The sequence below is a fragment of the Pinus tabuliformis genome, chromosome 1_1 (genome assembly GCF_031772625.1).
Source record: "Pinus tabuliformis cultivar Carrire ecotype Pingquan chromosome 1_1, CPIR1, whole genome shotgun sequence".
Lineage (NCBI taxonomy): Eukaryota > Viridiplantae > Streptophyta > Pinopsida > Pinales > Pinaceae > Pinus > Pinus tabuliformis.
Window position 1 is genome coordinate 833,719,303 of NC_142297.1, and position 25,049 is coordinate 833,744,351.

Here is a 25,049-nt window from a genome sequence, read left to right on the forward strand (position 1 = left end):
TTCTGTCTACTGATCATATTTTTTCTGAATCATGTGTGCCTAAATGCTCTATTTAATTAAATTTTATAAGTTTTTCATTTCATTAGCCACCAGTTGAATTATCTATTTGCATGGGTATCTTGCATTAGGTTTTGGGTTTTAGAAAAACGTTCTAATTTGATAGATCTAGCAGGTATTTCTAGATCTTGATGGTTTTTTTGTGTATTTACACCCTTTTGAAGCTACAATTTTAATCTTAAGTGTGTAGAGATCTAATCGAGATTCAAATCTTGGGTGTGAGGGAATTCTTCGATTAGACCAACCAACTCCCAAGTCCAGAGACTTAATTTCTGAGATCTATTTGACGATTATTTGTTTTGCAGAGATCTTGATCATGGCTTAAAATTATTATTATTATTTTTGTTTAATCATTTATCTCCAATTTAATTGTGCACATAAATGTAGATCTGCTAAGTATAGCTTGTGATTAATTGTAAATATTATAAAATAGATTTTGTAAATAATTTTGTTCTCTAACCCTTCATTGCAATTGGGGTATCTTGGGTTTTGGGTTTTATTTTTATTTTGGTACATATTGTTTAGGTATTTTATTTTTACTTGTGTATGTGAAGATCTAAAAGCATATTCAAGAGAATGAGTTGGGGTTTGAGATAGATCTAAGCCTAGGAGGGCAAGATTTAATCTCATATTTGTTTGTAGGGCTAATGTGAAGGACTATTTAGCAAAACTGATTCAGTTGGAATTTTTTTTCATTGAAATTCTGTAAACTTTTTTGACCTTTAGCCTTGGTCGTGGGCCCCTATACCCTTGTTGTCAACTTCCCTGTGCTCCTGGTAGCCTAAATCTCTTCGCTACCCTTGTCTTGGCCTACACTCCCCCCTAAAGCCCTCTTCTAACCCTTGACCCTCCTTAAATCTGCTCAGTAACACCTTTTTCCTCCTTTTCCCTGCCTTGCTATTCCTCCGTAGTCCCTATTCCTCTTTTCCAAACCCTCATTTTACCCTCTTGCTTTCTTCTTCCTCCCATGCTGCATCTCGACCTCTCTCTGAAGATTAACGCAGGCCCTTTTTAGGGCTCTCTCTCCTCTCAACCTTGCTGGCTGAGGCCATCAAGGCCCTTCATAACTTAACGTAGGCCTTTGAGGCCTATCGCAAATCCTCTGTCCTCTTTCCTCTGGGTCTTAAGCCCACAACGCTGCCTTAAAAAGCCTCAGAGTCCACTTTCCGTAGGGCTTTTATTTTGAAGTTTTGGAGCAGAGATACATGCGCCACTTCATGACAGATGGTATTGGGCTTTGATTTGAGGAAAAGTGAAGCAGGTGGTGAAGCATTGAGCTTGGGCCAAGATGAATGAAGGAAGATGGCAGAGAGAGCTTTTCAAAAGCTTGAAGACATGACAGGTTATTGGAAGGACAAGAAGCAACAACACTATGAGGCTCTTGTGCAAGAGTGGGAACTCTTGGGGCACACTCGAGATGGGATAATGAAGGTGCAGAAGGAATTGGGTAATCTTCATGGCAGGTCTGCTGAACTTGATGAACTTGATGAGAAGATACGACAGGGTTATTGAAAACTCCAAGAACTCATGGAGGAATGAGTTTGATTGAGGGAGAGAAGTACTGTGTTGCAGGCTAAAGTCAAGGGACTTGAGGATGAGATCAAGAGGGACTTTCTTGATTTTAAACCCGTTTCTATAGATGAAGCTGAACTCGATTACGTTGACAGACTTGGAGCTTATTACCGAGCCATGCAGGATGATATGCGAATGGTTGGGTCACTTCGAGTGGAGGAGGTCAATGTGTGCCAAGTAGGTGCACTTGAGCATGATGCAATGAAGGAGAAGCTTGATGGAACTCAAGCTAGACCAAGATTGAATTGCTCAAATGAACCGAAAGGGTTAAGAGGACAACCAGGTCGAAGCGCAGGTCAAAAAACTCCTCTGAGGTCGAATTGTTGAAGAAGGTTGCTGAGGTAAGACACAAGATAAAGCCTACAAAGGATGTAGACTCCTTGAGGTTGAGTTTTGTGCAGGTGACTGTACATGGCAAGAAGTTTGCTGCATTGGTTGATACGGGGGCTACACATAGTTTCCTTAGTAGGAAGGCAACAACATCTTTTGGGAAGAAAGCTGAAGTGGAAAGAGAGTTGAGTGCTTTCAAAGCTATAAACTCTACCATGAAAGCTGTGGTAGGTGTTTTGAAGAACACACAAGTGAGAGTGGGTTCGTGGTTTGGCAGGTTGGATTTGAGGGTGATTGATATGGATGATCATGCTATGGTGCTGGGGCAAGACTTCTTGGTAGTTGCACAAGCCATACCAATGGTGGACCGTGACATACTCTTGATTACAGCTGGAGGGCAGACCATGATTGTTCCTATGACAAGGAAGAGTCACTTGGGATATCAACCAAGGATTGCTTCGATGACTTTGTATCCAAAGGACCCAGATGTGAAGCATGATTATGTGGAGCAAAGGGAACTTGGATGTATGACTCAAGCAACAAAGGAGAAGAGGATGATTGATTTTGTTGCGAGAGCTAGGAAGAAAGATGGAGGTGGAAAGGCAGTTCCACACATCTTGAGGAGTATGACAGGTGCATCTTCTACTGAGAGACTTCACCATGGAGTTGCTGATGAGAGGGGAAGTTCGAGTACTTCTTCTAAGGCAGTGGTTGGGGAAGGTTATGCAGGTAGAGATCCAGCTGGCATTGTGGACTTTTGCAGGTATGCTATGGGCATATATGACTTTCAGTTGACGAAGGACAAGCTTGGATGTACACATGAGGAGATTGTTGTTGTGCATGAGTACTTGAGGACGCAACATCAATCGGATACATGGGTGGATGAGAGCCAGGGAGGCAACTTCTTGGCCCTTCTCACACGATAGACCTTTGGAGGTGGGTGTGTGCAGTGCCTTGATGATGAGGAGGACTGTACCACCCTCACAAAGGGGCCTTTGGGGATGATAATAGTTGAAGTAAAATTTGGCGGTAGTAGACAACTAGAACGGAGAGGTTGGGGTTCAGGGTAACAGTCCCTGACCTGAGTCGTTGCCGCGATGCCTGTACAACTTAAGCGACAACATGTCCGATGTTGTAACCGATGCTTTGATACCACTTGTAACACCCTCCAACTACCCAGCCAGGGTGATGCCACTCACAATGCTATTGAACCCCCCCCCCCCCCCCCCCCCCCCCCCCCCCCCAACAGAGACACAAAAACATACAACATAACCAAAAAATAATAATAACATGCGTGAGAACCATAAACAAGATAAACCGTTTTGAACACTTATTTGATAAAGTCCTTTGATTCGATGCAAACCTGGATGTTCCACCCAACCATAGGTTGTGCTACTCATAACCCCTTAGCAACTGATCACCCTTGAGCTAGGTTCATGACTCCATAATGATAATGGCTACCTAATGCTATGTACATAACCAAGATTAACATAATCAGGCCATGGTAACAAACCCCAACAATCCTCCAATGAAAGTCTCGCATCCCCCATTGTTTGACACAATCAAAGATAGTGCACCCCCTTCTTTGCACCCACAGTCCATCAGCTATGCCACTACCCTTCCAAGGTTTCCAACCCACGTTGACCAGGGATGTCTTAGAGTCCTGTGGTTTCCAGGAGTTCCAACTACCCTTGGGGGTCCCTAGGCACCATACAAACCCATACAGGGACCCCTATCTCTACACTTCTCCCTCCAGGACTCTAACCTTGCCAGAGACAACTGTCAACCCAAGGAGAAATGCACTTGCACCCTAATGGTAGTATATGATGGAAAGGAAAGGTTGAATAATAATAACCCCTCCCTTTACCTTTTATTCATGCCTTAGGATAATAATATATTATAATATTTCATTATAATATGTTATAATATTATCCCACTTAGTTACTTAAAAAATATTATAATAGTAATAGTTATTTGGCTTAGGAACTGTGTCTTGGTTCCACCACCTCATCTTCCCCTTTTTGTGGAGTCTTAGCCCCCAATACTTTTTGCCTCTTGATCTTTAGCTGTGGTGTTATTTTATTAATTCAACATATTTGCTAGGCATATTGGCCTTTTAACACATAGGCACTCTGGCCTCTAAACATAAACGTACAATGGCTCATAGGCCCATCACACATATACATAAGCACCCAGGCCTCTAGCCTAGGTATTGTATGTATCGGCTTGCTAGCCCAGGTATCATATGTACATATACATTTAAATTCCGAGGACTAATTCAAGGGTATTATATCAATTATCTCAAGACAATGATACTTGACCATGAGTTGCCAATGTCTCTTTGGGCAAAGGCATGTAACGACACAATATATAAGCAAAATAAGGATCCTCATAGGATATTGTGGAACAAGCCTCTAGAGGAGGCATTCATAGGGTTAGAACTAGAGTTAGGAAACTTGAGGATATTTGGTTTTACAGTGTACATCCATGTTCTTGTGGAGAGGAATTGTTAATTGAAGTTAGAGATGGAAGGGTTTTGGTAAATTTGGTAGAGGGATCCATGTAGATTTTCCTTGAAATTCTGAAGCTGCTTGATGAACCAATTGAAACTGGGTTTGATTCACCAAGGCCCAAAATTTCTCTACTAAAAATTTGTAGTGGAATAATTGCAGAATTAAAAAAGACCATCACACAATACAATAACACAATATTTTCTAGGGAACCCAATTGGGAAAACTCTCTGCTAGCTGTAGAATTTTATTGACAGAAAATAGAGCAATATGATCTCTTTACAAGGCAATTGTTTCAACAAAGAATACAACTTATCTCACTGCTTGGACTAAGCTAGAAACCTCCTTGCAAGACTTGACCTCTACTCCCTATTTCCTTGCTTTGTTTGGCTCCAATTTCCTACTAATGGACAACCCCTATTATTTAGGAATTCCTCCTAAATCCTAGCGCACTTCTACAAGGAAATTCTTTGCCAAGGATCTGCGTATAAGCTGCTCCTAGGTACACTCTTCTCACAACTAGCTCACACACAAAACTCATGCTCAACAATAATGTTACAGTTGTGCCTTTCGACCTCCTTTTATGCAATTCGACTTAGCTAAATCTGACAAGTTAATTTTAGAAGTCGGACTTGTGATTGATTAGTTAACTGAGTCAAACTGACTCTTGTAACTCGTCCTAGCCTCAATTAGACATTGAGACTCTCACTTGTCCCTTTCCAAAAATAAACTAGCACTTGGAGACACACAAAACTGAGCCTCCAAATTTAGCGCATAAGTTAACTGCTTCATGACTCGTTCTAATTTCTAGGAACTCGTTCATGCTAAGGAAGTCTTGAGCGAGGTCTATCTCGACTAAGGCACAAGTCAAGAAGACATTTACTCGCTACTTTTCAACACTCCCTCTTAGCGAGGAAGGGTTCTGTACAACTCCCAACTTATCTTTGAATTAAACAAAACTACTTCTTACTAATGCTTTGGTCAAGATATCTGTTGTCTGTTCCTTTGTTGGAATGTACGGTAGCTTCGCTATCCCTTTCTGCACATAATCTCTAAGATGATGATACCTGATCTCGATATGCTTTGAACGATCATGAAAAATTGGGTTCTCAAAGAGCTTGATGCAACTCTGATTATCACATTGTATCACAGTAGGCTCCATCCTCTGTCTGAAAAGTCCTACAAGCAACTTCCTGATCTAAATATCCTCACATGCTGGCAAACTAGCAGCCATGTACTCAACCTTTGTTGGACTTAGTGCAACCGATCTCTCCTTCCTGCTGTACCAGGAAACAACTGCTGACCTAATGCCAAAGACGCCACCTGAAGCACTCTTCTGATCTGTGGAGCTCCTTGCCCAATCTGCATTTGTGAAGTCCTCAAGCCTCACTCCAGCAACCTGTTTGTACCACAATCCATAATTTGCTGTGCCTTTGAGATACCTCAAAACATGCTTCGCAGCAACCTAGTGAACTCTGGTCAGTTCCATCATGAAATGACTCAGTTGGTTGACTGCAAAACAAATGTCAGTTCGTGTGTTGACCAAGTACGTTAATGACTCGATGAGCTGCCTATATACTGTAGCATACACTCACTCTACTCTACTAGCATCCACCTTCCTCATTAGAGGTGTGACCATGGGCCTACAATCTTGCATATGAAATCTTCAGAGAATCTCTGTAATATACTTCCCCTGTTCCATGAAAATATCACCATTACCCTGCCAAACCTCCAAGCCAAGGAAATAGTGCATAAGCCCCATATCCTTCATCTCAAACTCCCTTGCAAGGCCCTCCTTTCCCTCTTGGATCAAGCTATCTACTCCAATCAATATAAGGTCGTCAACATAGAGCACTAGAATGAGCGGAAGCCCTCCAACCATGATGCAGTATAGTTTGGTATTCGCCTCACTGTTAGTGAAGCCCAATCCTTGAAGGTAGCTGTCAATAAGAGTGTACCATGTTCTTGGATCTTGCTTGAGCACATAAAGCTCTTTAGCCTGCACACATGTGTCTCTGCTGAACTGCTCAAACCCCGCTCCATATAAATATCCTCCTCAACCACTCCATTGAGAAATGTTATCTTCACGTCCATTAGGTGGATCTTCCACTCCATCTATGTTGCAAGTGCTAGAATAGTTTTGATGGATGAATATTGTGTCTATGCCCTCAATCCGTGAGAAGCCCTTGGCCACAAACCTGGCCTTGTACTTCTCCACACTCCCATCTGCTCCATGCTTCACTTTGTACACCCAGTGTGAGCCTACGACTAATTTGCCCCTCAGTTCGTGGCATAGTCTCCTAGATATTGTTCTTCATGATGGAGGAATATTCCTCCACCATGGCATCCTGCCAAACTTGCTGAGAAGTTGCCTCCTTATAACTAGAAGGCTCATTGACCACCACCTATGTCATTAGTGCCATATATCCTGTGTACCTCTATGGCTACCTGCTCTGCCTGAACATGGTGCTAGGCGCTTCAACATGCTTCCGTGCCTTCTGAATCAACTTCTTGGCCCACTTGGCTTTCTACCTCCTTGTGCTAGGAGTCCCTAATTGAGTAGTTGCTTGCACTCGTCTTGGTCTCTTCTCCTCATCTTCTTGCTCCACATCCTGTTGTGCAGGCTTGTTGCCAACTGGATGAGACTGAATCTGTGATCCTCGCTGAGGCTCTTCCTTGGGAGCGACTGCGAGTAGCTCCTCCATCTTAGATACTCCAACCTGCTCTCGCTTTAAGGACTCCCTGAAAGCTCTCTTTTTGAGTCCTGGTAGATACACTCGGTATGCCTGTGCTGTCTCACTGTATCCCACGAAAATACCCTTCTCTGCTATGGGCTCCAACTTCTTCCTGCTATGTTTGGATACATGGCAATAAAATTTTGTGCCAAAGATACAAAAATGTGAAACATCAGGCTTCTTGCTTGTGAAAGCCTCCTGTGGTGTAACTTGGCCAAGAACCCTGTGTGGACTTTTATTTTGCAGAAATAATGTAGTGTTGCATGCCTCCGCCCACAAGAACATAGGCAATCCCTGATCATGCAACAGGGCTTTGGCCGCTCCAACAATATCATAGTTCTTCCTCTCAACCACCCCATTTTGCTGAGGCTTATGGGGTGCTATCAACTCTCTCCTAATGCCCTCTTTCACACACAACTCTTTGAAGATATTGAAGACATATTCTCCACCATTGTCACTCCATTGCCTTGATCTTCTTTATGATTTGGTTTTCTACCAAGGCCTTAAACTCCACGAACTTCTTTAAGACCTTATCTTTTTTCTTCGTGAAAAATATTCAAGTTTATTGAGAAAAATCATCAATGAAAGTAACATAATCTTGTGTCTCATTAGAGACAGAGAAGAGAAGGGTTCACATACATCTAAATTCACCAACTCCAAAATCCCTTTGGCTTTGTTGTCTTGGCCCTAAAAAGAAGTCTTGGCATACTTGCCAAGTGTGCATCCCTTACACACATCATGTTGATCAAAACTATATACTGGTAATCCTATGGAGATTCGTTGAAGAACCTTCAACGCCCCATGATGCAAATGTCCCATGCGCCCGTGCCAAAGTTCTTCGACATCTCTACTTTGCTCACCACCTGCCTTGCTGCTCAAGGCTACGCATGTCTCAACCTGCAATCTGTAAAAGTTATTCACCCTTACACCTATCTGCTTCACTGCTCCAGAAGATAAGTGGTTGAGGTAAGCCTTACTTTTGCTGAAGATGACATCATATCCCTTGTCCTCAAGGGTAGCTATAGAAACAAGGTTCTTCTTCAGTCTTGAAACATAGAGGACATCTCTGAGATGGAGAGGACTCTTGGACTCCCCCTCAAAGCTGACAATACCAACCCCCTAGATGTGTACTTGCCATCATCTCGTAGCTCGACCATAAACTTTAGTTGTCTTTTATTTAGTTGACTTGCATAATAATAAATTGCTACAACAATGAATTTGTTGGGTAGTATTTGGCTAGGTTGTCGAGGTTAAGAAAATTAGATTATGGTAGATTTTGGAATTTCCTTTTCAAGATGCTTCCAAAGATCCTCCTCCTCCATAGAAATTTGAAGCTTTAGCTTCCATGGATCAAAATTAGAGGTTGTATCCAACTTGTCACGTTCTTTAAGATTGAGAGTCACCTTACACATCTCAAACAAGTCTCAATTGCACAAAATTAGTGGTATATGAAGTAGAATTGACACTTCCAAGGGTTAAGTTGCTTTCCACAAGCAACCGAGGGTTATCAAATTAGAAGTCCCCAACTTCAACATGGTCAAGAACCTCTCTGAGGTAATCACCAATTGAAATACAAGCTCCCTCTTACTTTGGAGTGATCTCAACCACAACAATCTCTTATCCCATTTTGAAATTTTTGCGAATTGAGTTTTAATGCAAAACATAAATACTTCACAATGTTGACTAGCTGTTTCACAAATCTAAACCTTTTGAATTTTCATCCTTTTGGTTTTGATGAAATATAAAACCACCATGGAAAGGGTACAATATTACATTATAAAATAACATTAGAAATAGTACAATATTTCTCTGTCAAACAACCTAGTCTTTTAGGTAATCTAAGGAGAAAAGATAACAAACTATTTAGACGAGTTTTGGCCCTCTAGGGTGTCTTATCCCACATAAACCACATCTGAAAAATTCACTTTTATAGAAGTAAAGCAATGGATATAGTAGGGGAAAAACAACGCTTGGCTTATTCAATCATGAAGTAAAATCCACTGGGTAGTAATTGGCTAGGTTGTTGGGGTAAAGAAAATTAACTTGTTGGTAGGTTTTGGAATTTCCATTTCAAGATGCTCCCAAGGATCCTCCTCCTCCTTCAAAATTTGAAGCTTTAGCTTCCATGGATCAAAATTAGAAGATGCATCCAACTTGTCACGTTTTTTAAGATCGAGAGTCACCTTACACATCTCAAACAAGTCTCATTTGCACAAAATTAGTCTTATATGAAGTAGAATTGACACTTCCAAGGGCTAAGGTCTTTCCACAAGAAACCGAGGGTTATAAATTTGGAATTCCCACAACTTCATCAAAGTCAAGAACCTCTCTAAGGTAATCAACAATTGAAATACAAGCGCCCTCTTATGTTGGAGTGATCTGAACCACAAGAAGTTCTTATCCCATTTTGAAACTTTTGCGAATTGAGTTTTAATGCAAAATATAGATACTTCCCAATGTTGATTAGCCGTTTCACAAATCTAAACCTTTTGAATTTTCATCCTTTTGGTTTTGATGAAATATAAAACAACCATGGAAAGGGTACAATATTTCATCATAAAATAACGATAGGAAGAGTACAATATTTCTCTTTCTAACAACCTAGTCTTTTAGGCAATCTTAGGAGAAAAGATAACAAATTATTTAGATGAGTTTTGGCCCTCTAGGGCGTCTTATCCCACATAAACCACATCTGAAAAATTCACTTTTATGGAAGTAAAACAATGGGTATAGCAGGGGCAAAACAACGCTTAGCTTCTTCAATTATGAAGTGAAATCACTTAACAAATTTCCATTTTACTTATGTCAAATTATTAAGACTTTATATAGCTGTAAATTACATTGCGTAAGTTTTAGGTAGTTGAAAACTTCACTAATATGCTCAAGTATATACCATGGCTCTTTCTCAAGCATAATACATACCCAATAGTTCTCCAAAACCCTAGTTTATAAAAACAATTAAAGACCTAACTCAACAAAAGAACTACAACATGCAAGAATCCCTTCGACACATTGTCTCGAGCAAGATGTCCTCTTTTCTTCTTATGCCCTAAGCTTTTGTCATGAAACCTTATTCTCAAACTACTAACGGATAAACCTTAGACTTTCAAGATACTCTAAAATCATTATTACATGCTTTCTTTACTAAACACCATCATACCCCATGTGACCTTGACCCTTAGTCTATGTTCTCCCATACCACTTTCCTTTATGACATCTTCAGACAACCCCCAAAACATATTCCCTCTCCCCCATTGTCATGTCATCTTTTCTCTAAGTGGGATATTAAGAGAGCAATCAAAGCTATGAGCCCCAACAAAGCAACAGATGAGGATGGCTTTCAGGTGGAATTCCTTGAGACCTTGTTTTGGTATGTAGCGTGCCATCTAGGCTCGACTTAGCAAAGGGTATGGTTCCCCTTCCCTTATTGAGAGACAATGCTTATAGATTCAGTGTTAGGACATCTCATCCGAACTCTACCTCATGGATGCAATTATTGGACCTATGGTCCTCTATGGCTACGAGATTTGGGGGCTAAGCTTGGTATAGTTAGACTGAACCCAAATGGAGAGAGTTCATATCTTGCTTCTTAGGCGCATCATTTGACGCAAACGTACAGTCTCACAACCCATTATTCAGGGTGAGTTTGGTGCCCATCCCTTCTTCCTTGATGTCATATTTTGGCTGGTTTCCACCCTTCATAGAGTTAGACTTTCAAAGATTCAACAGTAAAGACTGACTGATACCCCTACCTTGGATTTTGTTATTCAAAGGCCTTCAGTTTGGCTCACCCCTTAGGCCAGATGCGAGGTTGGTTATTAGATGCTTCTTGACTTCACCAAATACCAATCGTCTCCCAAGAGCGTCTTTCCCCCTTTAGATTGCCTCTTGCTACACCTAGCCATCTCATGCAGTCCATATAGGTATTGAGTTAGCCCATCACAGAGGATATCTATAGATTGTACATTCAGGTCATCTTGACTCCCCCCCGATTGGCTTAGGCTCGAAGATGTCCTTTTGTCTTGAGCATTTTTTGGAGTTAGAGGATGACATCATTGTCCACCCTCCATACAAGCGCAAGCATTGGATGCACTCACCTAGGATCCCTTTGGGCTAGCTTCAGGTTGGTTCTTATCGACTTCGAGTGGAGACTAACCACCATACTAAGATTTGATAGGATCTGCCAGGTGTGTCACCTTCAGAAACCGAATATAGAGAAATACCTATACTACAAGATTAGAGGCCACTACCACTGCCTTTATAGAGATTCAAGAGGATTCCTCTCTACCATCTTTCAATCTCCTCTCTAGAGATGCCTAGCCCTCTTCATGAGGGTGATATTTACACATGGATCTTCGATCTTACATACCCTGCCTCATCAAGGGAAGATTTGTATGATTGCATCATATTTTAGGTTGATTCGACTGATTGGAGCAAGAAGCGATGAGTTGAGTTCCAAAGTATCTTAGATAGTAGAATAATGAGATCTTGGCTCTCCCATCAACTTCCCCCTCCCTTGGGTGGCAACCAGTATCCTTGAGACCGTTGTGGAGGTGCTGAGCAACACATCAATTCTCTCACACCTAGAGCATCAGAGGGATTATTTCCAGATGAGTCATGAGTAGGGTGCCCCCCTGATGGAGTACTCCCCATCCCCCCCGCTTAGTAGCTAGAGACTTATCCAAAGCTTCTTTCCTTCATCCGTAGATGCGAGGAGCATCCCTTGCCCCTACATTCCCCTAGGATCATGCAACCAAACACCTCGTTGGATCCAGAGGACTACGATAACGAGCCAGGACCACTGTCACCCCCCTTGTTGTCAGCTATTAGACTTGATCATTCTTGACATCATTGACCTCGAGCCTTGGACTTTTCCATTTAGTCTTCTACCTCATCGAGGGCCTTTGATCCAATTATATACATGTTTAAGAGGTTGTCCTATTGGTGTATCCTTCTTTACTTCATTTTATCCTAGATTTAGCTTTGCCATTTTCTAGGAGTTGCGGTTGCACTCCCGCATTGTACTCATACTAGATGTATGCTTTAGTCCCATTGACCTACTTTTGTGTCATTCATTGGACATTAATAAAATTATCTTATCTTGTACAGTGATGTGTGGTTTAACGGTAAGTCAAACGGGCGAAGCCCGAGGGACCAAAGTTCAAATCTCATTGAGTACAGTGACCTGCTGTGGTGGCGGCTAGAGGGGCGGACCCCCCCTCCCGCGGGTCTGCTCTTGCTAAAATCATAGGATCTTAGCATACCCGACTTGCAGGTGGTTGGTTATGCTCTTGGTGTTATAGTGGCAGCTATGAGGTTTGATCCTGGGTCTCCCGTGGATTAAACTTGATAGTTACCGATTCACCATGTGGTTAAAAAAATAAAATAAAATTATCTTATCTTAGAAGAAAAGGAACCCTATCAACCTAGAGAGAGAATACAAACGAAAAGAGAGAGAGAGAGAGAGAGAGAGAGAGAGAGAGAGAGAGAACTAGTGTGCACTCTTCTCTAAGTCACATCTCAATTCTCAACATGAAAGTGAATGAGTGATAATATCTAAATTCTCCTCCACAAGAACAAACCCTAGTAACAAGACAAAATTTAAAACCAAGACATTTTGTTTCCCTTCCATGGCTTCTCCTAGGGTTTCCTTATGAACCCTAGTAAATCACACTGAGAAGGCAAGTACAAATGGAAGAGTAGAATGATGATGATGATGGAATTTGTTTGTCTTCTCTTTATATATTAGATGTGAAGGAGTCCAACAATACAATGTGGGCCTTGTTACAACAAAATCTATCTCCCCGATATGATGTAAAGTCGCAAGCATCAAGGGGCTGATCTTGTGCCACCTAGGAAGTCTACCCATTGTCACCATAGTAGCTATTCATCTCACTTTGGGTTGGCTCTTCTCCAGCTCGTGGGGGGCTTTCTTAAGGATATGATTGAGAAGGTTGTAGAGTGGAAGCATATGGTAATATAGTGGACACTAAGCCTAAACCAAACAAATTGAGGTATTATATGTGGAATGATGAATGGCGTGAGAAGGAAGATGAACGGGTAAAACCCAAGATCAAGTGCCTAATCACACCTTGGTCAAATGGAATCAAGTATGTATCAATCAAGGAGGACAAGTGCTGAAAATGTAATGAAATAGGGGCTGTTATGCATGCCACAAACCAGCCTTAGCTTGATATTTGTATCAGAAAATTACCTTGGAAGGGTAAAGGTGCTATGCTTCAGCATTGTCACGAAAGTGAGGTTATGTTAATCTATCAAAAATTGGATTTATTCGATGAAAGATTAACACAACCACAATATTAATCTATTCAAATGAAGCTTAGGTCATCACAAGGCCATTTGGAGCGTGCTTCAAGTGAAATAAAGTGAACAATGAAAGCCTCACATAAAATGATATTGTACTTCCAATCCTCCATCTAAGCTCCAATAATATGATGTACAAATGAAGTTCAAGGAGAGAGCTCCTCAATCCCTCAAAGTCTCAACAACCCTTACAAATGGAGTGAAAGCTCTTTTTTATGAAGGGAGTCTTTTCTCTGGTATAATAAAAAAATTCAATTTTTGTTAGCTAACTTGATGACAAGTCAAATAAATATTATATAATTGGAGTGGGTATGTCCTTCATCAATCCATGGTGGATCATGTCACAATATGTGGACACACGCTTTCAAGGAAAAATCGTCCTCATCCAAAAATAGGGAAGGGATAGTTGTTACCACACAAATCAACACCTTTGGCTTAAACTCCGTAAAATAGGGGACTAGGCTTGTGGAGCTCAAGCAGTTGGCCACAATTATCTCACCAACAGTCTGATGCACTTTAGATAGAGGAAAATAGTCCCAGCCAAGGGGGTTCCCCTATTGGTTACTAGTTGCACTTTGTGTGGTTATGAGTGAGAGTGAAGACAAAATAGAAGTGAGAGTGAAGACAAAATAGCAATTATAAAAAAATGAATGCTAAGATGAAATGGTTTTGGTGTGATGAGTGAAAGGGAATCTAGGGCCTTGTCTATTTGGATAGGGAGTCTTTTAGGCAATTTCAAGAGGGAAATTCAAGGGTTTAGGCAACCATATGACGCGCATGCCACAAATCTAGGAAAAAGCGACACTTGGAGGAAATATCAACAAACTATCAAGTGATGTGAATTAATGTACCCCTAAGTTTTAATGATTAAATCTTACAAGGTTACAAGGGAGAGGGTCTATTTAGATCCACGTCTCAAAGCAACAATGAGGTGGCCCCTTAACCAATCCTATTTATAGACACACCTAATCAAATGATGTAGAATGTGTAGTGTCGTGATCTTGGAAGTAGATGACACAAGGAATATGAGGGAGAGGGTCTATTTAGATCCACATCTCAAGGCAACAATGAGGTGGCCCCTTGCCCAATCCTATCTATAGTCACCTAATCAAATGATGTAGAATGTGTAATGTTGTGATCTTGGAAGTAGATGACACAAGGAATATAAGGGAGAGGGAAGAAACCTAAACTTTAGCCAATGCTTTCCATTGTAGCATTGTGCTCATTTATGGCCTATTATTGCCTTTGTCATTCATAGTCCTACAAAATATAATCTCAAAATGGTGCCCTAGAACATGCATTCACAATATAGAAATTAACATAAACAAAACCAACACTTACATATATAGGACAACTTGTTCTCCAAAGCTTGGAGCTAGCTTGCTCACAAGTTCTTCGATTAATCTGGAAAATCCAATCCAAATTGCAAATGGAGTGAGTAGATCCATATGTAGATTTGAGCTTTAACTCCTGCATACAATAAACAATGAATTGTTTCCTGAGATCCATTCGTTTTCCTAGGACTAATGATAAACTAATCATCTCCAATGAACTTCTTGCCCAAAATAGATAAGAATTTGCTGAGATCCAAAGATTCCTCTGGTGGGTTACAATAAAATAATTTATGAAACAACTCTCAATGAATCTCATATTTAACTAACTCCGATAAGTAGGTGAACAACAATAGAAAAGTGGAGTTAGTTACAACAATACCCAGAAATAGCAAGAAATGTAATAACCTCCTATATGTAGCTACTTTGACTTTGATAGATGCCTCCATGATCTCCATGAAACATAAGAAGAATGGCTTCATCAAAGACTAATAATCACGCAACAGTTTATTCGTGTGTTGGCTGACTTGTATTAAGACTAGATCCATGTCTTTGGTGATGCGTGTACACATCTCACATGATGATGGCTCATCGCATATGGTGTATCCTCAAGTCAAAGGGGTTCAATGTCATCTTTGTGACAACTTTATATTAGAAGTAATTACGATGAACAACAACACATGTATTGACTCTTCCTTCAAGTAAATGCCAGGGTTCAGAAGTGACAAGTAGTGCCATCCTTGGCATTTGGCATCAACCCTGATCTCTTTCAATTTCAAGAGATGCTTTCGTGGTGAGATATGGCTGGTGGAAGTGTAGGCAGCTTCAAAAAATGCAAACATTTAGGGGGAGTTCCATGTCGAAATTCATATGTATTGAACACTGGCCAAATGAAATGTCCATGCACATAAATTGGTCTCTTTACAATATGTCACTTAATTTCATAAAAGGGGGCTCCAATATATTTCACAAGTCATGCCATGTCATAAACATTTATTGCATGAATTAAGTGGGTCACCCCTCATAGATGGTGCCACAATCTAATAAATATGAGTATATAATAATAATAATAATAATTAGTGAAGAGACACATCCTAGTGAAAAGGCATGTCTCAACTAAAGGACATTACTTTTAATGGAATGGGCACCCCCACCTATGTATTTATAATGAGACCTTCATTGTACAATCATCATATCATTTTTTCATACATTTATTGAATATATATTATTTTATCCTAAACAGGTTTCTCAATATCTTATACATTTAGACACAATTTTATCCTAAATGGTTTTTTATTTTTTATATTCCAAATATTTTGGATTTTTATCTGTCAAGTGTTTCTTTGATTTTCACAGGTCCTCAACTGCAACTGGCTTTTGACCATTTACAGTTTGGATTCCCATCAAAGGAAATATTGGTCCACTGCAAAATCGGATAAAACTAGAAATCTGAAAATTGAAAATGATAATTAAGAGAAAAAATTGAGTCCCAGACTATTCGTTGAAGAGTGACTACCATGCTGCAAAAAATTTATTCCTCCCCTCCCCCTCCCCCTCCCCCTCCAAAAAAAGGAAAAAGAAAAGAGAGAGTCCTACTATGATCTGCCTAACCCCTATAACAACTGATCTGATTTGTGACAGCTGGACAAGTTAGAGAAGGCCTTATTGGAAGTAACTTGTCGAATATTATTTAGATACAGGCCCACCACTATTGGATTAACCACCTGCCACTAAGCAATGATATTGCAGAAAATACCATCGCAAGGAGACAGGTCATGATTGTGGCTGCAGTGTGTTAAATGATTCCTATGCCTAATAGTACACTGTAGTTGAGATTGGGGTCAATTGAGCCAAGTTTTGAAGAATAGGCACACTGTTGACCATCATGACCTTTCACAAGATCAATATGTCAAATTTACTAAACAAATCAAACTGCAAATCCCATTCCAGCTGTCATTTGAGCCGCCATTGTCATAACCATATAGAAGTTGCATGTTGAAAAGAAAAAAAAACCAGATACACGTATTTCAGTGTGCAAATACTCGATAGGAGCAAGCTTAACCATTCCAAGTGTCATTTATCCCCAAATGGTTGTAGTGAGTTAAAACCTCAGCAGCCATATCATGGTTTTGTGTCACAACAAATGACATGCGAATTCTCTTATTAGAAGAGCAAAGAGTTCATTAACATGCTTCCCTAGTCAATATTCTGAATCTTCTATAAGTGACTGTTAAAGGGTGATTTGAGATCAAGTGTACATAAGAAGTGCATAAGTGGTATATGTTAGAAAAGGAAATCAGAAGTTGTTTTCAAATCTTAGGCTTTTAACTTCAATATTATAAAAAGATATATGTAGGTACTCTTTAAAGTTAGTTAAGTAGAAGTTCCCAGGGTTGAATTCAAGGTTTTAAAAGGGCCAATTTGAAGTAAGGAGGAGGGGTATTAAATACAGATTATTTTTTTGTTTTCCATTAGAAATTGGTGAAGATAATATTAAATCACCAAGTACAAAAGTTACAAAGGAAAAAAATTTGCTACAGATGAAAAAAATTATAGTTCCTACAGGTTATCAACGAAGTTGTAGTACAGTTGGACAAGTTACTTTCCTTGTAGTGAGGATGTTACAAGTTTAAACCCCCCTCTCTCTCGTTTTAAATGACTAGATGAATTGGCAACTGGACCAATTTTGTACTCATGTGACTTGGAGTCGATTTTGGCTGCTACCACTATAATCTCTGAGTGCCTATGTATGCCCCTTCGGCAGACATGGGTAAATTGGGGGGGGAGGGGGGATTTGAACCTCAAATCTCTTGGTACATAGGACTTTATTATCACGACGATCGCCAATTGAGTTACCTCTCGTGGGTTAAGTTCAAACCTATAGTTGTCCTATCCTATATTCCCTAATTTTTTTGAAGTCACTCTATTTCTTTATTATCACGACGATCGCCAATTGAGTTACCTCTCGTGGGTTAAGTTCAAACCTATAGTTGTCCATCCTATATTCCCTAATTTTTTTGAAGTCACTCTATTTCTTTAGCTCCTGTTCACCAGTCACTTCTTGCACGGATAACAAGGCGTAAGGAGCTAAGATATACATTTTGCTCTACAATTTAAAAATTTGGTTTTAAGTTTTTTTTTCCCAAAATGTTGAGAAAACTTAGATTTTGTGTCTAAATTATTTTTTACTTGATTTTATTTGGTTTTGTATATGCATTATCTTCTACTTGATTTGCAAGTTAGGTTAGTAATTGGTTGGTCTTTCCCTTATTCATGTACACTATTATAGGAAAACCCTAAACAGTTGAAACTGAAAGAAATAGATGATGAAGGGGATAAAGAAGAAAAAAAACTTTTGCTTTTGTTGCTTGAGGCGTTCTTTTAGTCGTTCCTGTTTTGATCTTTTGTTGATAAAATTTCTTTATCTTTCTAATAATTGAGAAAGGTTTTACAAGTGATATATCCAAGTAGTTTATGTGGGCATATAGTATTTTTTAGACTCTATTGTATGCTTGATACATATAATTTATCTTTTTTGCTGTTTTTGGATTCAAGGGAGGAGGCAAAAGAACTGGAACAACTAATCTTATCAAAAAAAGAGAAGGCAATTATTCCTGCTCAATTGCCAAAGCGTATAAAAAAGTGAGCTTTACTTCCACTTCCATTTCCTAGATTATTAGTTGGAAAGATAGGATGTTATTACTTGAGTCGATGATGATTACAAGGCTGTATTTCCAAATCCTATATGTTTTCCTTTCCTAGTTAAAATTGGCATGTAAAACCATTAAATAGTTGAAACATATTTAATTAATTCATCAATGTTTAATAATGGGTTCAGTTTAAATATGTCTTATACATGCTTGAGTGTCAACACAGATGAATGATGTATCTTAGTATTATTGATTACCTTAAACTATTATTCTTAGTTTTCTCATCAAATCAGTGTTCTTTTTATTAATTTTATTTTTTGTCAAATATTTTGATGTGTGTACTCTTTAGTTTTGCATATATATCAGTATTAGCAAAATTTTGGTGAGGGGCATAAACTTGGGATATCAGGAAAAGGGGAAAATATCAAGGAAATATGGGAAAAATATTGGCAAGCCTTAAAAAATATAAAATAAGAAAATGCAAAACAAATTTCGTTTTCTTTTTCTTTTTTATGGGATGTTTTTGCATGCATCACAACCTAAGTCACTTGACATGAGGACATGAGATACGGAGGATATGAAAATACGAGTATTTGACACGTGACACGATGGCCTCCCCAAAACATGACATAGAGGACCAGCGTTGATTTTTGTTGACTTTGACTTGTTGGAGGTGACTTGGAGGAGGGCTGATTTGGATTCTTATTCTTGGTCTTGGTCTTGGATATCTCATTTTTATTTGATTCTATAAGAAAGGATTGTTTGTTTTTCCCCCTTTGTGGGGTTTTTCCCTAGCTTGGAGCCTAACTTCTTGTGTTCTTTGTCTCCTTGTGATTTTCATGTTTTGTATATTTGTTAATTGCTTGATGAAGAAAACATAATATAAGTAATAAGAAGCCAACACACGTTCACACATAATTATCAAGTTAAGAGAAGTCAATCATTATCTACTAGTACCTGGTTTCTCAACACTAAGGAGATCAAGGTTCACAAAGTAGGTCAAGGCTATTCAGGAGGGGAACAATTGTGTCCAGGACCAAGATCAAGCAATGATCAAGGTTAGCCGAGATCGATTGTAGAACTTGAAATTAGCGAGGAGAAGGCTAGCACTTTCTGAGAGACAAGTTTCTAGTTGCAGTAGCAACGTGAATTGTAATACATCCATTTGCTCAAAAACAATAAGTAAAATACCACAACAAACAAAGAAAGCAGGTTTTCCCTTTTGGGTTTCCTAGGTAAAACAAGCATGTCAATTTTGTGTGCATGTGTTTTTATCTCTAGTGTTTTTCCACTACTTATTGAAAGTTAAAAAACTTTGTATCTTGGTGAAAGTAAATTTGGTTTTAGTTTTCAGTGGCCTTATTTTTAGTAATTCATCTAATAAATTAACAACACTAATCCATATAACCAAAATAGTGTTGAGTGCAAATGCAATCCATCTCCGAACCAAAAATACATAAACAAATAGGCCATAAATGGCTTGTATAGTTCAACAAAAATCATGCAACAAAAAATAACTAGTACTATCTATCATCAAAATCGTTGCATATATTGGGATCCTCATCATCAATATCTCCCTCTAAGCATTAAAATAAGATAGAAAAAGCTTAACATATCAAATCGAGATACTATTTGAGTGATGGGTGCATTTTTACTAGGGTCATGATAGAGGAGTTCAAAACTCAATGCTGCCAACATCGCGGTACGTAAAGGGCTTGGTCCTCTTAATTAAATGCTAGTTCCATACCCTCATACATGACAAACTCCAATGTAAACGTTGTAATCCCCCCAATCTTGAAATCCTGAAAATTGCTAAGTTTGTTGGATTTTGAGTGGGATTGAAAATTCTACTTTCTCCATGTGAAATCCAATGAGGTCGAAACCACTCTCAAACATCCTGAATCAATTAATGGTAATGTTAAAAATTTAAGTGAAAGGATATATTGTTGCAAAATCTAGGCGCCCTTGGAGAAAGGTACCCTACAAGGTCTCCAGTAGACCAAGCGATAACAATGCCGTAGTAGTAGCTGAATGTCACCACAACTACTACCCTTGATGTTTATGGACTTTAAATAATGGGAGGAGTCTTGGTATCTAGGTCACCTAATAGATATTCTAGGTTTAAAGGTGTAAGGTGACTAAAAGGCTTCTAAGGTAAAGGCACAATCTAGGTTCAAGGCTCCAACTATGAAGAGGAGGCAAATTGCTTTCCTTATAGAGGGCAAAATGGGGCAATATAAGACTTAGGGGTTGGTTGATGAGTTGTGAGTTGGGATGACCTAAGGCCAAAATGCCAAGAAAGGGTTTTCTACAATGTATTTCAAGAAGGCTATGGCACATGAAACCCTCAAGAAACCCCCAAGTTGAAGCTAAAACCAAACTAGGGTTTTACCCTACAGTAAACAACTAGGGCAAGAGAAATTATGGATGAAGTTGGAATGAATGCTTACTAGGGGGAGTGAGCCAACCCCTTCAACCTCCAATATTTACTCTCCAAAACATAAACTCTCCATTCCTAGTCAAGTCATACTAAATTCTGTTGATGTTTCTGTAGTTTGCATCATCAGTGATACATTCTCCCATGTGGTCATGTTGATTTGATTAGGGGAGAAAGATACATTCACACATGTGGCCATGTTGATTTGGCCAGGGGTGAATGGCCTGGGGCAACCTTTCTCCCATTAGACTTGGTGTTTGCGTGGGGAGATTGGACCTCGGTACTCACATTCCTTGCTTCAGGAAGGAGTGAACTTTTTTTTATAGAGCACAGTTGATTTGTTTATAAAATTTTAGTCTAACGTTGAGTTGTAGTGTAGGGCCAATAAGTGAAAGGGTTCCTTGTGATGAGGGGCTGCTTCTTAATGGTTCTCCACTCAACATTAATGCTCTATATAAATAGACGTGCATGTGATGAGGCACTCATCAACATAGAAAAGTCATTCAGTCTTTTCTAGTGGAGAAGTTTCATTCAAAGATAAATATGTTCCAGGGTTCATCCCTCATCTTTTTCCATCATTCATTTTTGCTCTTGGAGACCTCACGTGCCAGGTTTTGGCTAAGTTGGACCGCAACTTTGACTGATCTGTACAAAGCACGTGTGAAGCATTGATCTCAAACTATTTGATCGAGTCTGATGGCATATAGTTTCACTGCGTTTGACCATAGACTTTGACCCAGTTTGATTGAAGCCGCACGTGTGAAGGGTTGATTGCAGGGAGTTGATCACAGGTTTTTGAGTTGACCTTTTGACTAGTTTGACCAATGTTGATTAGCAACATTTTGACCAAGCTTGACTAGTGATTTGACTTGTAATATTGGCACAAATTTCTAGACAAATTTTGATTTATAAACCTTGCTGAAAAAGATAAATTTTCCTCAAGAAAACATTGTTGGGTTTTCTCTTGGATTGGGTTTCCCAAGGTAAAAATTGTATCTATTGTGCATGAGAAACACTGTTTGAAAGTTATTAGGAAGTAATTATCAGAAAACAAATTTGTCCTCTATTGCATATGTCATAGAGTTTCAACATGGTATCAGAGCTTTGTTGAAGGTCAACTATTGATTTTAGCCTCAGATTTCAGTATTCAATAGCTTGAACAAACTTCAAATCTCTTGTTAGGATGCTACCCAGTGTCAGAGTAGTAGACAAGTTGGATGGTGGTACAAATTTTAGATCTTGGAAGACTAGGATACTCCTTGTCTTGGATGAAAATGAGATTCAAAATTATGTTAAGGAAAATTTCTCAGAACCAAAAAGTGTAAGAAGAATGAAGCAATGGATAAGAGGATCTTGATAGATTCCATAAAGGACCATTTGATTTCACATGTTTCTGAACTGAAGATTGCGAAAGAAATTTATGAAGCCTTGGTGGGATTGTTTGAGGGTAAGAACACCAGTAGGAAATTAGCCTTGCGGTATCAACTTTATTGTATCACGATGTCCAGATTAGATTCAATTGTCACTTGTCTCATGAGTCTCCCAATTGACAGATCAACTTAAGGCCAATGGAGATACCATTGATGATGCAAAGTTTGTTACAATGACTCTTAGTGTATTTCTTTCTTCATGCAATCCATTTGTATAGGGTATTTGTACACGGGTTGAGCTGCCCAAGTTTGATCAACTATGTATTGATTGTGTCCAAGAGGAGGCCAAGTTTTTGACTAAGAACAATTTGTAGATACCTCTGGATGAAGAAACCCAAGCTTTGCAGCTCATGCAAGGAAAGGAAAAGCAAGAAGTAACTTTGGTAAGAAAAATAGAGGTGAAAGATTGGTTCCAACTCATGATAAGAAGAAGAAGTATCTTTCAAGGATCAGGTGCTTCAAATGTCATACATTTGGTCACTATGTCTCCTAGTGTCCTCAAAATAAAAGCATGGGAAAGCAACATGCTTTAATAACCGATGTTGATGATGGTGATGAGCATCTACCACAAAAGAAGACAAAGGAATCTAAACTTGATGACATTGCAGATGGACTTAACAAATAATATTTCTTTGTAATTGCCTCAGCTCTTTCAGGAATTGTTATAGACAATAGTGATATTTGATTGATGGACAATGGTGCTTCTAGGCACATGACATGTTCACGAGATTCTCTCACAGATTTGGTAGAGAAGCATTCAACATTGCAGGTGGAACTTGGAGATAATGCCAAGTATGTAGTGAAAGGAGTTGGGACAACATTGTTTCAACTAGAGTCCGAAGATTCTCTACACGTGAGATGTATTGTTTGTACTGGGATTGAAGAAGAACGTGTTGTTTATTTCAGTGTTGGAGGACAGATGTTACATAGTTGCATTTGTAGATGGTCAAGTTCTTGTATGGCCCAAGGACTCGAGCATAGACTCAGCAAGAGTGATTGGTGTTCGAGAGGGAGCACTGTACATATTGTTAGGATGTCCAACCTCGGCATTGGTACATGAAAATATCTATTTATGTGAGTTATGGCATCGAAGATTTGCTCACTTGCATTGCCTTTGCCAACATTGAAGGAAGATGGTTACAGGTTCCTTTGCCAACAGTGAAGGAAGATGGTTACAGGTTCCTTTGCCAACATTGAGGGTGTTTGCAGGGGTTGTGCACATGGAAAGAATGCAAAGGGATCTTTTCCGACAAGTGATAGTATGTCTGAGGGGATCGTGGATCTAGTACATTCAAATGTATGCGAACTGATGACAATATCATCTTTGGGTGGCTTCTTGTACTATGTAACATTCATAGACGATTTCTCCCAGAAGACATGGATCTACTTCATGAAGACCAAGGATGAAGTCTTCAACAGGTTCCAGAGTTCAAGGCTCAGGTAGAGAACTTGACAAGGAAGAAGATCGATGTTTTGAGGACAGATAATGGAGGAGAGTATGCTTCCAAAGACTTCAATGATTTCAACAAGGAGGTAGGGATCAAGAGGGCATGGATAGTTCCTTACAACCCTCAACAGAATGGGGTTGCAAAAAGGAAGAATAGGTCCATTATGGAGGATGCCAAGGCAATGATTCATGATCATGATTTACCCATGTTCTTATGGGCAATGGCATCCAACACGACAATATATGTTCAAAACAAGGGTTCTCACCAAATATTGGGCCAAGATTCCCGAGGAGGCATTCACGGGAGTGAAGCTAAAGGTTAGTCATTTGAGGATCTTTGTTTGTTTAGTATACATTCATGTGCCCAAGGAGAAGAAGTTAGAACCTTCTAAGAAGAAGGGTACTTTTGTGGGATACAGGAAGACTTTGAAGGCCCATAGGATCTACATTACATGACAATGCTAGATTGAACTTAGTCACGATGTTACTTTTGATGAGGAGGTAGCCTTCGGGAGGTCTTGAGAGTCTTATATGGAGATTGATAGTGAGGAGCAGGAGGTTTTGAAGGATGTGGGTACAGATCTCTCTAGTCTAGTTGTTCATCCTTCAGACTATCAAGAGGAATGATAGAGCCAACAGAGCCAGTGGACCCACCTAGAGATGTTGCAGGGACTAGGAAGAGGTCGACATGGCTTTGTGGCACTTTGCAAGATGTAAAGAGGCATGCAACTACTAGTGGTATATTCAGGGAAAGTAAACGACCACAAGCGTTCTCGAGTTATATGGCATTGATGAGACATATCATTGATTCCGAACCTTCCAGTTTGGAAGGATGCCATGATGGAGGACTATCAGTCCATCATGAAGAATGTTGTGTGGGAGATAGTTTTGAAACCAATAGGGAAGTCAATAGTGACTTCCAAATGCATATATAAGATCAAGCATGCAAGAGATGGCAACATTGAGAAGTATAAAGCAAGGTTTGTGGTGAGAGGATTCTCCCAGAGAGAGGGAGTGGACTATGAGGAGGCTTTTGCTCCAATCACTAGGCACACTTCCATCAAGACTATTATTTCCTGTGCTTCAGTTGTGGGTTGGAGGTTTACATCAGATGGATGTAAAGACCATGTTCCTCAATGGTGTGATTGAGGATGAAGTGTACATAGAACAACCTCGGGGCTTTGTGATTCATGGGAAGGAGTTCCAAGCTTTCAGATTCCTCAAGC

General features: G+C 39.5%; 1 protein-coding gene across 2 annotated transcripts in view; it reads left to right on the top strand.

The window, feature by feature from the left end:
- LOC149216720 (putative U3 small nucleolar RNA-associated protein 11) overlaps window positions 1-25,049 on the top strand; it is an 87,791-nt gene that overhangs the window by 14,045 nt on the left and 48,697 nt on the right. For both annotated transcript variants that reach the window (XM_089392828.1, XM_089392827.1), the window contains exon 7: window positions 18,415-18,501. In XM_089392828.1, coding sequence (XP_089248954.1) covers window positions 18,415-18,501 — 87 coding nt within the window. The remainder of the gene's footprint in view (window positions 1-18,414; window positions 18,502-25,049) is intronic.